Consider the following 11,810-nt stretch of genomic DNA (forward strand, 5'->3'; position numbering starts at 1 on the left):
GGCTTTTGCTAATAATTTCTGAGGTGTAAGGCAAATGGCCCATATATTTCTTGTAATGTATTAGTTTTCAACATACTGCGAAATTGTAGTCGGTTTAGCCCATAACCTATGACTAATATTACAAAAATACCGATAAAATTATTAAATAAAAGCTCTAGGTAGTGTAAAAGTTTAGAATTACAATAAATTTGATAGGTACATAGGTAAACATTGACACTAAGTACAATGTATTATGTACATAATACAAATATGTGGATAGAAGCAATACAACGAATTCTATTGTTATATTAATTGCTGGTAGAATAAAAGCTATCATAGCTCTAAGCCAAAGGTAGATTAAAGAATAAAGTTCTCTATTAAGCTTAAAAAGCTATTTAAATATCTACATGTACTTTAATGGCATGCTTATTCATTCACGAAATCAAACTTTTAAAATATAACACGAAATTTTTGTGAAGATAAACTATGAGAATTTTAGAGTTATTTAAAAAATGTCCTTTATAAATTTTATTTCAGCACCAACCCGCCTACAATCCTACAAATTTGTTCAATAGATAATTTATTAGATGAATCAGTTAATAAAAAACTACATTCGGCGGATCGAGAGCAGGTGATCCGAATGAATGATTTTTTTTCGTCCAAATTAATGACCGAAGTTGTGTAAACATTTATTGTCTGTGGAAAATACGTTCATTCATTGTTATTTTACAAATATGAATAAAGAAGGTGGGGTTCTGTGCGTGCAAAGGATTTGTATTTTGTGTCCATTTCATTCAAGTTTGGCAAAAAGATTTTGGAATGTGAATAGTTTTTTATCTTTTTTAGTTGTATGCATAACTTTATGTTAGTACTACATATTGAAATACAACATTTTACGTAATATACCTTATTACCGATTACATACGTAAAAATTAAGTAAGTATAAGTAAGATAGAGGAGATGTAACTTGTAACAGATGAGTGAGCTTCTACATATTAAAATAGTTAAATTATTCTGTTTCGGAAAAAACAATGTTTGTAAACATAAAAATTACGTAAAATTAAGTATTCCCAACACTACTCGTTTAAGAAATACTTATAATATGTATCTGGGGGGGCTTGGCCGTTCGTTACTACAAGAACTATTGTATAACACAAAAGTAATGAACAGTGAATTAATTTTTCACCTTACGCCGATGTGAATGTAGCGAAATGGCCAAGCCACATATTTTGACTAAGGTGTAGAGTTTGTGAAGTTAGGCCTTGTAGAGTTGGGGCGTGTAGTGTTAGAAGCTTGGCTCTACATGAGATCTGATAACTTTTGACAGTGCGAGTCATATGGGCTCGTCTTGGCAACATTTTACATGAAAATTTTTTTGGTGGGATGTACTTATATCCGTAGCACCAATCGTAGCACTGACAATCATCACCCCATCAGTAAAATAAAATTTTAGAATAATTATTACTATTTCTTAAATAATGTTTATATTGATATGTATTATCGTACTGTAAGAATAAATACTAGTAGATATTTACGTCTTAACAAATAACAATCCCAACAAACACAGATTACAAAAGTTTCAGAAATACCCAATAATATTCCATGCCTAACATCTCTATTTAATGTAAGGATTATTTTATAAACGTTCTTTGTCCCAGGGTCATAAATTAGCAACAATTAACAGCAGACCCTGGGAACTTTAGTCAGGTGGTCTTTCACGCCTACGCTTACGTTTTTTTCACTACCTGGCTACTGCATGCCAATTATAGTAGTGACACCATGATTACTGCGATATTTTGTTATATTTATTAGTTTATTCATGCTTATAATTTTAACTAAATGACATGTATAATGTATATGAATGTATAAGTGCTGGTTATTCTGTGTATGGGATATCATATCACCTCAGCAGCCCATACACAAGTAATAGTAGTTACGTTGTATTTTTATTCTCTTTGATAGTAGTAAACTACGACGTATGTAATTAATCGTAATTAATTAGGAGATATTGGTAGGTATATAATTTTATTAAGAAGATTTTTGATTAATTTTAGTTTTTCTAGTTAGTGTTGAGTTGATGAATCTTTTATTTCTACATGGACACCTTGATAAAAATCTCATATAGCCATTATCAAACCACTATTTTAATAACTCTGAACAGGCTTCTAACCAACTATTATCGAAACTTTAATTAAGTAATACTATATTTTGATTTTTTTATGAGACGGTTTCTTATCTTAGAATCTCATGGCTAACCTAAAATTGTTCAAATAGAGTGCTAAGGATTGCGTGTACAATACAAATAGCCGTTTACCGTGGCCATTACACTACAATGCTCATTCATGACTTTAAAAATACAAAAAAGGCTGCGATTATTCTCACGGGCAGCACTTGAAGATTTTTTTTTAATTCGTTCTGGCAGGTTGTATCATAGCCCGCCAATTTTTACGTGTTTGACATTTGACAGTTGAATAGCCGCCACTTTTTTATTTACCGCGAAAAATGTGATCGATTCGATGCAATATTTGTATTTGTTTATCCGGGCCTACGGACTTGTAACACCTTATGTATACTCCCACGATTTGGTAGAAGAGGAAGCTGGTATAAAAATGTAGAAAATTATAATATTTGCTGTGTTCATTTTTTTGATGATCCATGTTAAGGGACTTTACAAATGTAGCAACTGTAAAAGTGCTATACAACGCGTTAATACGCAGCCACATGGAGCACAACTCCATTATTTGGTCTTCACACGAAGAAAAATATATAATGTCATGTTAGAGCGGGTTCAAAATAAATTCGTTAGACACCTTTATTTTAAACTTTACGGGGTATACCCCTTTTACCCATTAATGTATCCTACCTTATTCATACTGGGTATGGTAGGGTACAATGAACTTAGAGTGCGACGGGAATTTTCCCTTGCGCTGTATTTAATTAAATTATTGCGGGGATTTGCACATAACCCTGGAATGCTGCAATCCCTTTCTTTATGTGTGCCGGACAAGTACACTGAGAAGCGTCACAGGCCGCCGCTACTTTACGTCCCTCAGGCGCGAACGGCCATGCTGCTCGCGAAGTCTCCTCTCGTGCGAGCACTACGCATTCTCAATGACGTCCATGGCAAAGTGGACATTTTTACGTGCCCATTGGGTGAATTAGTAAAGGTTCTTTTGTATATTATTAGCTATTAATTATTGTATTATTATCGTGTTAATTTATTCCTTAGATTACTATCTAGTTCGTAAGTTTAAGTTGTTTTATTATTAGTTTTAGTTTTTCTGTGTAAAGTTTTTAGTGTAAGTCAATACCGCATTAGGTTAAGCCTGTAATGGTAATTTGATGTTATGATAAAATAAATAAATAAATAAATGTTAATCCTATTTTACACGAAGATTTTTACATTCATAACAAAAAAGATAATACGATGAAACCCAATTAATAGAGGCCAAGAGGTTGAGAAGTTACAACGTTTTTATTTAAAATATTACAGATTACAAAAAAATCAAATTGTAATAAGTAACTTTTTTTTCATAGGCACCTAATGTATGAATGGTGACGATCGGAATCAAATATTCAATTAATTTAAATTGACATGCAGAAAACGGAAGGAAGCACACAAAAGATATAAAATGGCGGCCACCCAGCGCGCGATTTGTCATTACCCTAATGATAGTGTGTGAAAGAAATCAATAAATAAATTGCGGTTTTGGGGACTCTTCTCACTGCATTATGTTAATGCAAAGTATAGTTATGTATTTTTAAAATAGTAATTATTTTTTGGAAGTACATACTAAACTTTTAGCAAAAGCCAAGGAAACATATATTCCTAAATCCTAAGTAGCATGATATGGATTTTAAACGTGATTAATTAATTTCAGTCTCCCCGTGCAAAACGTCGGGATACCTAATGAATAAATCGCGTTTAAAATCCGTTAAAATCTTTAATTTCTAAATGTATAAATCTCGCGTAAAATCAAAGACAAGAAAATACTGTGTTATGTTATATTTTATTGTAGCTTTTATCCCAGGTCAACCTAAGCGGAGCCGCAACTGGAGCTTGTAAAGAATAAAACCAGCCATAGAGCGCGCAGAAAAGGCTCCGACCAAACCCATTTTTTATTATGTTGTTACTTTAAATTTAGGTTTTTAACAATTATTCCTATATCTGTGCTATAAGACGTTGCTTTTTACCAAATTTCAAGACTGTATGTTCTCGGGTTCCCTGTAGGTTTTGATTCCCTTGCGAATGTCGAAATATGCCAAAATTTGCAACATAAAAAGCTGTATCTTTTGATTGTATTGGCTTATAAGTTTGATTTTTTCACAGCTTCAAGCGCCTCAAGAGGCCTTAGTATTCAATATAAATAAATAAAAAAAAATATGTAGTTTCACTTTCATAATACCCGGTGTTTTTATGTAACAAAATATGCCCTGGAATAATCCAGGGCATATTTTTTACATAAAAAATATTTGAGTTCAATCTATTATATTAATTCCAACTTTTTTATTATAAGCTATTATAAGCAGGAGGAGGACATATTATCAAATAATTTGGAAAATCCAAAAGTGCACGCCTCATAATTTTTTTTTAATAAATATTTATTAATTATTATTTTTGTTTATTTAATAACAATTAAACCACATCGAATCAGACCCTGAAAAATGAAAGGGTTCTATTCCTGAGCATACTCAAGCGTAAGAGAAAAAAAAAGACTCGATTAGTAAAGTATTTCAGTCGCTATCGTGTTAACAAGAAAAAGGATCCGCACATACAGACACACGGACGTCCAAGACAGAACTTTTTTAAACTGTTTTTTAACTAGTTTAAATAACAAAAATGACATCAAAAATATCATGAACGTTAAAAATAGTGTTTTTTCTTAATATGTGTGTGTATGTATTATCTTACAAGTGCAATGTATGATACATAAAGACATTTTAAGTTTGAAAAATCAGATGTTTTGCGCGAAGTGACAGTAGTACCCACCTCAACGCTTCGCTTATGAGGCGTGCAAAAGATTTAATTATAACAAAGTTAATTTTTTGCGTTAACACAATTCTTATTATTACTGCAATCAAACACTGCAATATAAAATTGGCATCCAAATAATAAATTAAGTAGCAACAGATCCAGTCAGCGTTCCTAACCATAAATCATAGACCAACAATTGACATTTCGATTTGTATTGTATCCTTGTCTATGCTTTACTCTATGGTCTATGGAATCATTGCACAATGGGTCGGGGAATCAAAATTATTTGCGGTGTGTAGACCACACCAGAGGGTCGTAATTATGTGATATGTAATGATATTTATCAATGTGGTTCTTTACAATTGTAGCTATTATGGATGCAGGATATTTATAAGTACTTAGCTATTTATTGCGATTAATTTGAAAATCTCTCCACACTTATTTTAACTATTTAGATTGGTCATAAATATTTAGAAATATTTACACAAGGAATTACAATTTTCTACAGAATCAAGCGATTGGAATTATAACCTTAATCGCTGGCTTTCTTTACAATAAAGAAAAAGATTCGTAATCTGAGTAAAGTACACTAAAAGTATTTAAAACTTCGTGGAAGTTTAAAATTGTAGATAACGGACGGTGTAAAATTATAACCATCATGACAATTAAAATCGATCAAAGAAAACTTTCATTTTGTTATGAGAGTAATAACTCTATCTAACTTACCTACTAGGAAAATAAAAAACCAATATCATTCCACATTTTTTATTTCATAGAGCATAATATAAACTAACAATATTTTAAAATTCATCCTTATAATGTTCCTTCACCTTTTCGTTATATTCAGTCAAAATTAAATCTATATCCGTGACATTAAATTGCACGTCGTTAAACAATTCCTTCTCAACAGATTCTTTGAAGAAATCATGAAGATTCTGAAATATATCAATCGCTGTATTCTTACCCTTGTATAGATTTAAACAAAACGGCTGAATATTCTTCAAAAGCTTAGCAACCGGAACGAATATTTCCCTGCTATTACCACTAAAAGTAATTGTATCCTTAAATATATTAAGAAGACCATAGCAAACTGTTGGTGTAGACATTCTTTCCACCAAACCAATCATTTGATAAAACTTAAACATCTCATTTGGTTTACTTTGTTTCTCAGTTCTAGCGCGCAAATGTTCTTCCAATATAATATTGAATAGATCTAGAAGCTTCTGTACAACGTTCGAGTCCAATTTAGATATTTGTTCATAGAACGGTTCCAGTCCCTTTAGTTTCATGACCCTAGCTTGCAGTTTGGGGTTGTTAGGTAACCATTGGTACATAACATCCAACGCGTGAGCTTTTAGGGCAAGATTATCGTCATTTTCAAATACATCTAGCAACATATCTATTACATTCAAAGGTATGAATGTATTGGCAGTCGATGGGGCATTTTTAAACAATGTTTTGAGTAGGTAAATTAATTGAAGTCGTAGTGCTGTGTATGTCGTTCTAATATTTGGAATGATTACTCTATCTATGCCTTGAAGAGTAAAGAATGTGTCCGTGTAGTTTTTAGCATCGATAAGTTCAGTCAAATCGTTGAAAGATAAAGCTATTTTGTCAAAAAGTTGTTCTGTGTGATCGGTGGAGATTCCTTCACGTCGTGATTTCTCCGCTAATGCTGTGAGATGTTCAATTTGTTGGATGACGTTTTCTACGGTGAGTTCTTCAGGCTGAGCGGAGGTTTCTGCAGAAAAGAGTAGGTATTAGTGGATAAAATGTATAGAATAATGTAGAGAAGACATCTTAAAGAGTACCTAGGTAATAACTAATAATGACAACATACCCCTACAATAATTAATAATTTAAGATTTGTAGGACTACTCAGGTTTTTACTGATAAATTATACCTATCTACTACAATAGTACATATGCGGACTGATTTGGAGATTGCGTTATATGTATTAGAGTAAATAGATTTAAAGTACCTATAAATATAGGTGTTATGATTGTACATACTTTTAATAATATAAAAATGTAAATGATTTTATAATACACACCTGTAACATCTTCATCCGCAAAGACGCATGTCAGCAAACATAATATACCAAACACTGATACAGCAAATGAGCGAACCATTTTGCAAATTATTATTTCACTCAGAAAGAAGACAGCAGTTACATGACATTGGTCAAAGAAGAATAAATAGAAATGTTTTTAAAGAAGAGTAAATATCATAGAGCAATTTATAAAAGAGGTCTGTCTTTCGAGAGTCATATTGATTTTTAACTTGTTTTATTTTTATATCCATAAAATCGAAATAATAGGTCTACAAATAGGTCCCTACGCATAGACATTGATTCCTATGCGTAGGTAAAACGTACAGTGTGTAATAAATGTAAATGTTTAATTGTCTTCATCAGCTATGAGTGACATTTGTCAGAAATTACTCTGTTTGTGTAATGGAGAATTTATCAGAATTAAATCCATGTGAGGACGGAGAGTGTTTCTGCCTCTCACCTCGGAGTAGCGTGGCTTTGATATCTATTATAGGATTAGTAAGTAAGCTTTTTTTAGTTTTTCGTGCTTTTAAGCTTACAGGAATTGTGGATGAAAACTTGTTAGTATAAAAGTGTTCGCACTTTTAAGATGCAAGGCGCGATTATAAAATATTTGAATGAGGGAGGAAAATCCTACAAATATTATAAATGCGAAAGCGTTTGAGGATGTTTGTTACATTTTTAGGAAAAAAAATTTTGTACGGATTTGGATGAAACTTAACAATAATGTAGCAATTGTAACTAAGCTTGTAAGTTGTACCTAAGTTATAGGTACATCAGCTTAATAAAAATTGTTAAACATTTCTATTTATATAATGTTTTTTGCCCGCCTGCTGCTGTAGGTATGTACCTACAGCAGAAGGAAAAAATATGTTATAATAATATTCGACAACGTCTATAAGAATATTCTACGCCATCTAGGAGAAGTTGCAGGAGCATCTTTATCGACCTAGCAGATTATAATATCTGCGTATATGAATACGATGCTTTTTCGATACTGTGTTTTATCGATTTTTTTTCAGGTTGGCTGTTTATTAGAAATCCTATCCAACGACGACGGGGATGTGTGCGTGGTGTGTTATGATACGCGCGCACACGTAGACTCGTTCAGAAGTGTGCTGGTGACGGCCTTCCAAATGGCTAATATGTTACTGCTGTTGGGGTCTATTGTTGTTAGTTACTTATAATAAATATCAAATTTGGATTTAACCTTTATTTTGAAAAATAAAAAAAAACTTTTGTATAATATATCCTATACCTACTTACCTAATCTTTAATAGATATGCTAAAACTTCCATTGCCTTATACGATACCCTGTTCGGTCTTTTCCATTTACCATATTTTAATCAACTATTTTTTTTTCTATAGGTAATACCAGTAGCGTTTAGCTACTATTATGTATTCTGTGATAGGTACCAGTAAAATTACAGTACAGTGAAAATTTTAGAGAAAACGTAGAGCTAGTTCATACAATGCTTATTGCTTATACATAGGTACAATACCTACTTCACGCTATGTATTCAGATACCTACGCTTAAAAATAACATCTCTAAAATATCATAAAATAAACTTCTTAGTAACTACCAATTAAATAAAATTATTATAAACTAGAGACCCGCTCGCGTTTTTGCCCGCTTAGTATAAACCCAATAAATGATATACTTACTTAATTCTTCCTCGAGAATCACTCCATCTATTAAAAAAAAAACCGCATCAAAATCCGTTGCGTAGCATTCGTTTCTCATCAAAGCGACTTTGTTTTTTGTGTAGTTTGTAGTGATTAAATAGTTAAGGCTCTACAATTTATTATTTAAATAGGTATGTACGGTCTATACATTTCAATTAATGGTATGTTTGTGTTCTCAGGAAAACGCGATGCTTTTACAAATATACCTGTGGTACACGCTAGCTTTTATAGTGATGGGTTTTGTCGTATCGATACTGGGCTTTTTATTTCGACTGCAAGAGGAAGGCGCGTGGAGTCTTGTTGCCTTTATTCCAGAAATTGTATTTCTGTTTGGTAAATATTTAATTAATGAACACTATTATATTTATGAATATTGATGTGAAACATCTATAGGCTCACTTGTAAACCGAATTGTTGACGTGGCGACGCTTGCCATGGCGACGGGTCGCCACGCTATACACATCTATAGGCTCACTTGTAAACCGAACGATGTTTCACATCTGCCAGGCGTCCCATGACGGCTCACATTTTTTTAATTAATGAACTAGTACTTAACTATGTAAATTGTATCATAGCTACTTTAGATATTTACGTAGTCGGTAGTCCTAAGGCTTTTTGTACCTACCAGTGAAATAAGTGGATATTTTACAGAGAAATTCGAATGATCTGCTATTATTATTTTTTAATTTTTTTAATTCAAGATTAGGCAAGCATTTGACCATCACTTAATCGCCTGATGGAAAGCGATTAGCGTGGTCTAGGATGGTCTGTTATACTTTCGTTGACCAAGAATATTTTGTTCATTATGTTTAATATAGTTATAGGTACTATTAATAATTTGCAAGTAGAATATTCTATACATTTTTTAACAATATATTTTCAGTAATGTACCAGTGTCTCCCTCTAGTGGATCATTATCGGAAACGAATCGACGTGTATACCTATGACGACAGTTAAAACTGAAGATAACATGTATTTTTATGCAGAATCAGAGTGCAATTACTTGTAAATAATTTGAAGTGTTAATAAATGGTATTTGAAATTGTTCTTTTTTTATACCTACTTAAGAAAAACTGTTTTCATGCCTTTCAACTCTTTGAATAACCAAGTGCTTTGTTACCTACTTGTCTACTAAAAGAATGTTCTTTTGCAAGGGATGAAATCTTGATGAAATAGATGGAAAATTCTTATGATAATGGTAGTAATACACTAAGTGTAGGTACTATACAAGTTGAAGAATCATAAAATAATTTTGATAGTTTTTTGTTCATCAATCTAAATGTGTGTGTGTGTGTGTTTTAAAGGGTAGGTAATAGAGGTATGTGCAGTGTGCATGTTTGCAAATTAATCATGTATCAGCATCCAATAAAATAAAACAACAAATTCATTCAAATATGCTTCTCCTTTAATATTTTTGTACTATCTACTATATACAAAGTGAATATTAAATCGTACAACAAAAAATAAAACTAACTTAACATGTATAGAAAACTCTTCTATTCATCTATGAAAAACTTAATCTATGATTTAGGTAGTACCAGAGACACGATAGACCGTCTGACTACTCTATGGTCTATGGTCTGGTGTAAAGTTTTGTTGTCTGTGGAAGCTAGTATAGATAACCACAAAACTTTTCACTTACAATCTCGTTCTATAAATAAAACAAAGACGTGAAATAAATAATAGTCTAACGCCATTAACACGTAGTGAACTAACTAAAGGGTCTGGTTTGAAAATTTCCGATGCACTTGGAAAACAAAAACTAGTAAATGGAACGAAAATAATTCAGCCTTTGCTTTTTTATGTTTAAATATATACGTTATATGTCTACGTTCTAGAAATAATAACGTCAAGGCACTTTACGCGCCGAAAAGTTTCATCCAGGGTTAAGTGGTCTATAGACGTTCATGCTGCTTGACATGCATGCATGATATATTGATATTGCAAGCATGTTCTTTATTCTATAATATTTACACAAGTCTGAGCATGTCATGCAGCATGAACGTGTTTTATAATATGATACACACAGGGACACTAACTAGATTGTATATTTAAGTGAATACATATAAATAAATAATACATAGTTTAGATATAAATATATAAACAGTAACATCAATTGACATGATTTAAGAGTACATACGGATATAATCCTAATTTTATGAATTACGAAAGCTATGAATATCTTTGAAGTGGTCGAGTATGATACCTTTTTCTCTTGTTATCAACTTACTGGATAGTCTGTGTGTATCTTTATTTTTCAAGTTTTTCTTTACTTTTAGTCTCTTTTGCATTTATACATAGAAAATGATAAACGAATAAGAATAATGTGCTTTTCATCAAGTTTTTAACTGTCATATTTTTGTATGATACATATAACATATAATAATTATACACTAGGGCAAAACTGGTTTAGGTATAGACCTATATAATATTTATACATCCAACTAACATGGATGGATGGATGTTTGTTACTCAATCAAGTTAGAAAGGCTTAACAAATCTCAATAAAATTGATAAAGAGATAGATAAGTATAAAATGTTTTTCGTGTAACGTCGCTGGCGAAGCAAGTGAAGATAGAATAATTAGAAATAAACGAAAAATGTTTAATCCAGTGTTACCCTAATATATTTTGTATGTACATGTAACTTTCTTTGAATATATTAAAAAAACAGGATCAAAAATGGTTTATTTTCAAGTGAAACCACCATTATCTGTAGGAAATATTTAAATAGTTTGTTAAATTCAGGCAGTAAACTTTTTAAATTCGTATTTGTATCTGTTTATTGCAACTACCCTCCTAACTTTTTTCTATCTTGAAAAATAAAATTATTAGTATATTACAGGGTAATTTTACTGTGAGGTCAGTCTATTGAAGGGTTACAACATATACTTGGTTTACTATAGTCAGTTAAAGACAATTATCAATGTAATAGAGTTCATTATAATTATTATAAACCATTTGAGATCCTATTTTTTATATTCACAAAATATATTAATACTATAAATTTGAAATATCTTATATATAACGCAAATACATATTGCTCGCCAAGGCATTTTTACTTAAATGTAGGTTGGAAATTGGTTTCTTTTTCTTTCTTAGAAAATGAACATATAA

At 31.5% G+C, this 11,810-nt stretch overlaps 2 protein-coding genes across 2 annotated transcripts; one reads left to right on the forward strand and one right to left on the reverse strand.

Moving 5' to 3' along the window:
* Nucleotides 1–5,754: 5,754 nt before the first annotated feature.
* On the reverse strand, nucleotides 5,755–7,086 carry LOC149477849 (uncharacterized). Its single transcript, XM_089709657.1, has 2 exons — nucleotides 7,008–7,086; nucleotides 5,755–6,695 (listed from the first exon to the last, which is right to left on the reverse strand). The coding sequence occupies exons 1-2, from the start codon at nucleotides 7,084–7,086 to the stop codon at nucleotides 5,755–5,757; spliced, it is 1,020 nt and encodes a 339-aa protein (XP_089565783.1).
* A 323-nt stretch (nucleotides 7,087–7,409) lies between these two features.
* Nucleotides 7,410–9,651, forward strand: LOC149477850 (uncharacterized). Its single transcript, XM_089709658.1, has 4 exons — nucleotides 7,410–7,505; nucleotides 8,030–8,179; nucleotides 8,874–9,027; nucleotides 9,578–9,651. Exons 1-4 carry the CDS (start codon nucleotides 7,410–7,412, stop codon nucleotides 9,649–9,651), a joined length of 474 nt encoding a protein of 157 aa, XP_089565784.1.
* The last annotated feature ends 2,159 nt before the right edge of the window (nucleotides 9,652–11,810 follow it).

This window comes from Colias philodice, chromosome 23 (genome assembly GCF_061535455.1).
Source record: "Colias philodice isolate Cphi_HAF_F1 chromosome 23, ilColPhil1 Martin Lab GWU primary, whole genome shotgun sequence".
NCBI classification, from domain to species: domain Eukaryota; kingdom Metazoa; phylum Arthropoda; class Insecta; order Lepidoptera; family Pieridae; genus Colias; species Colias philodice.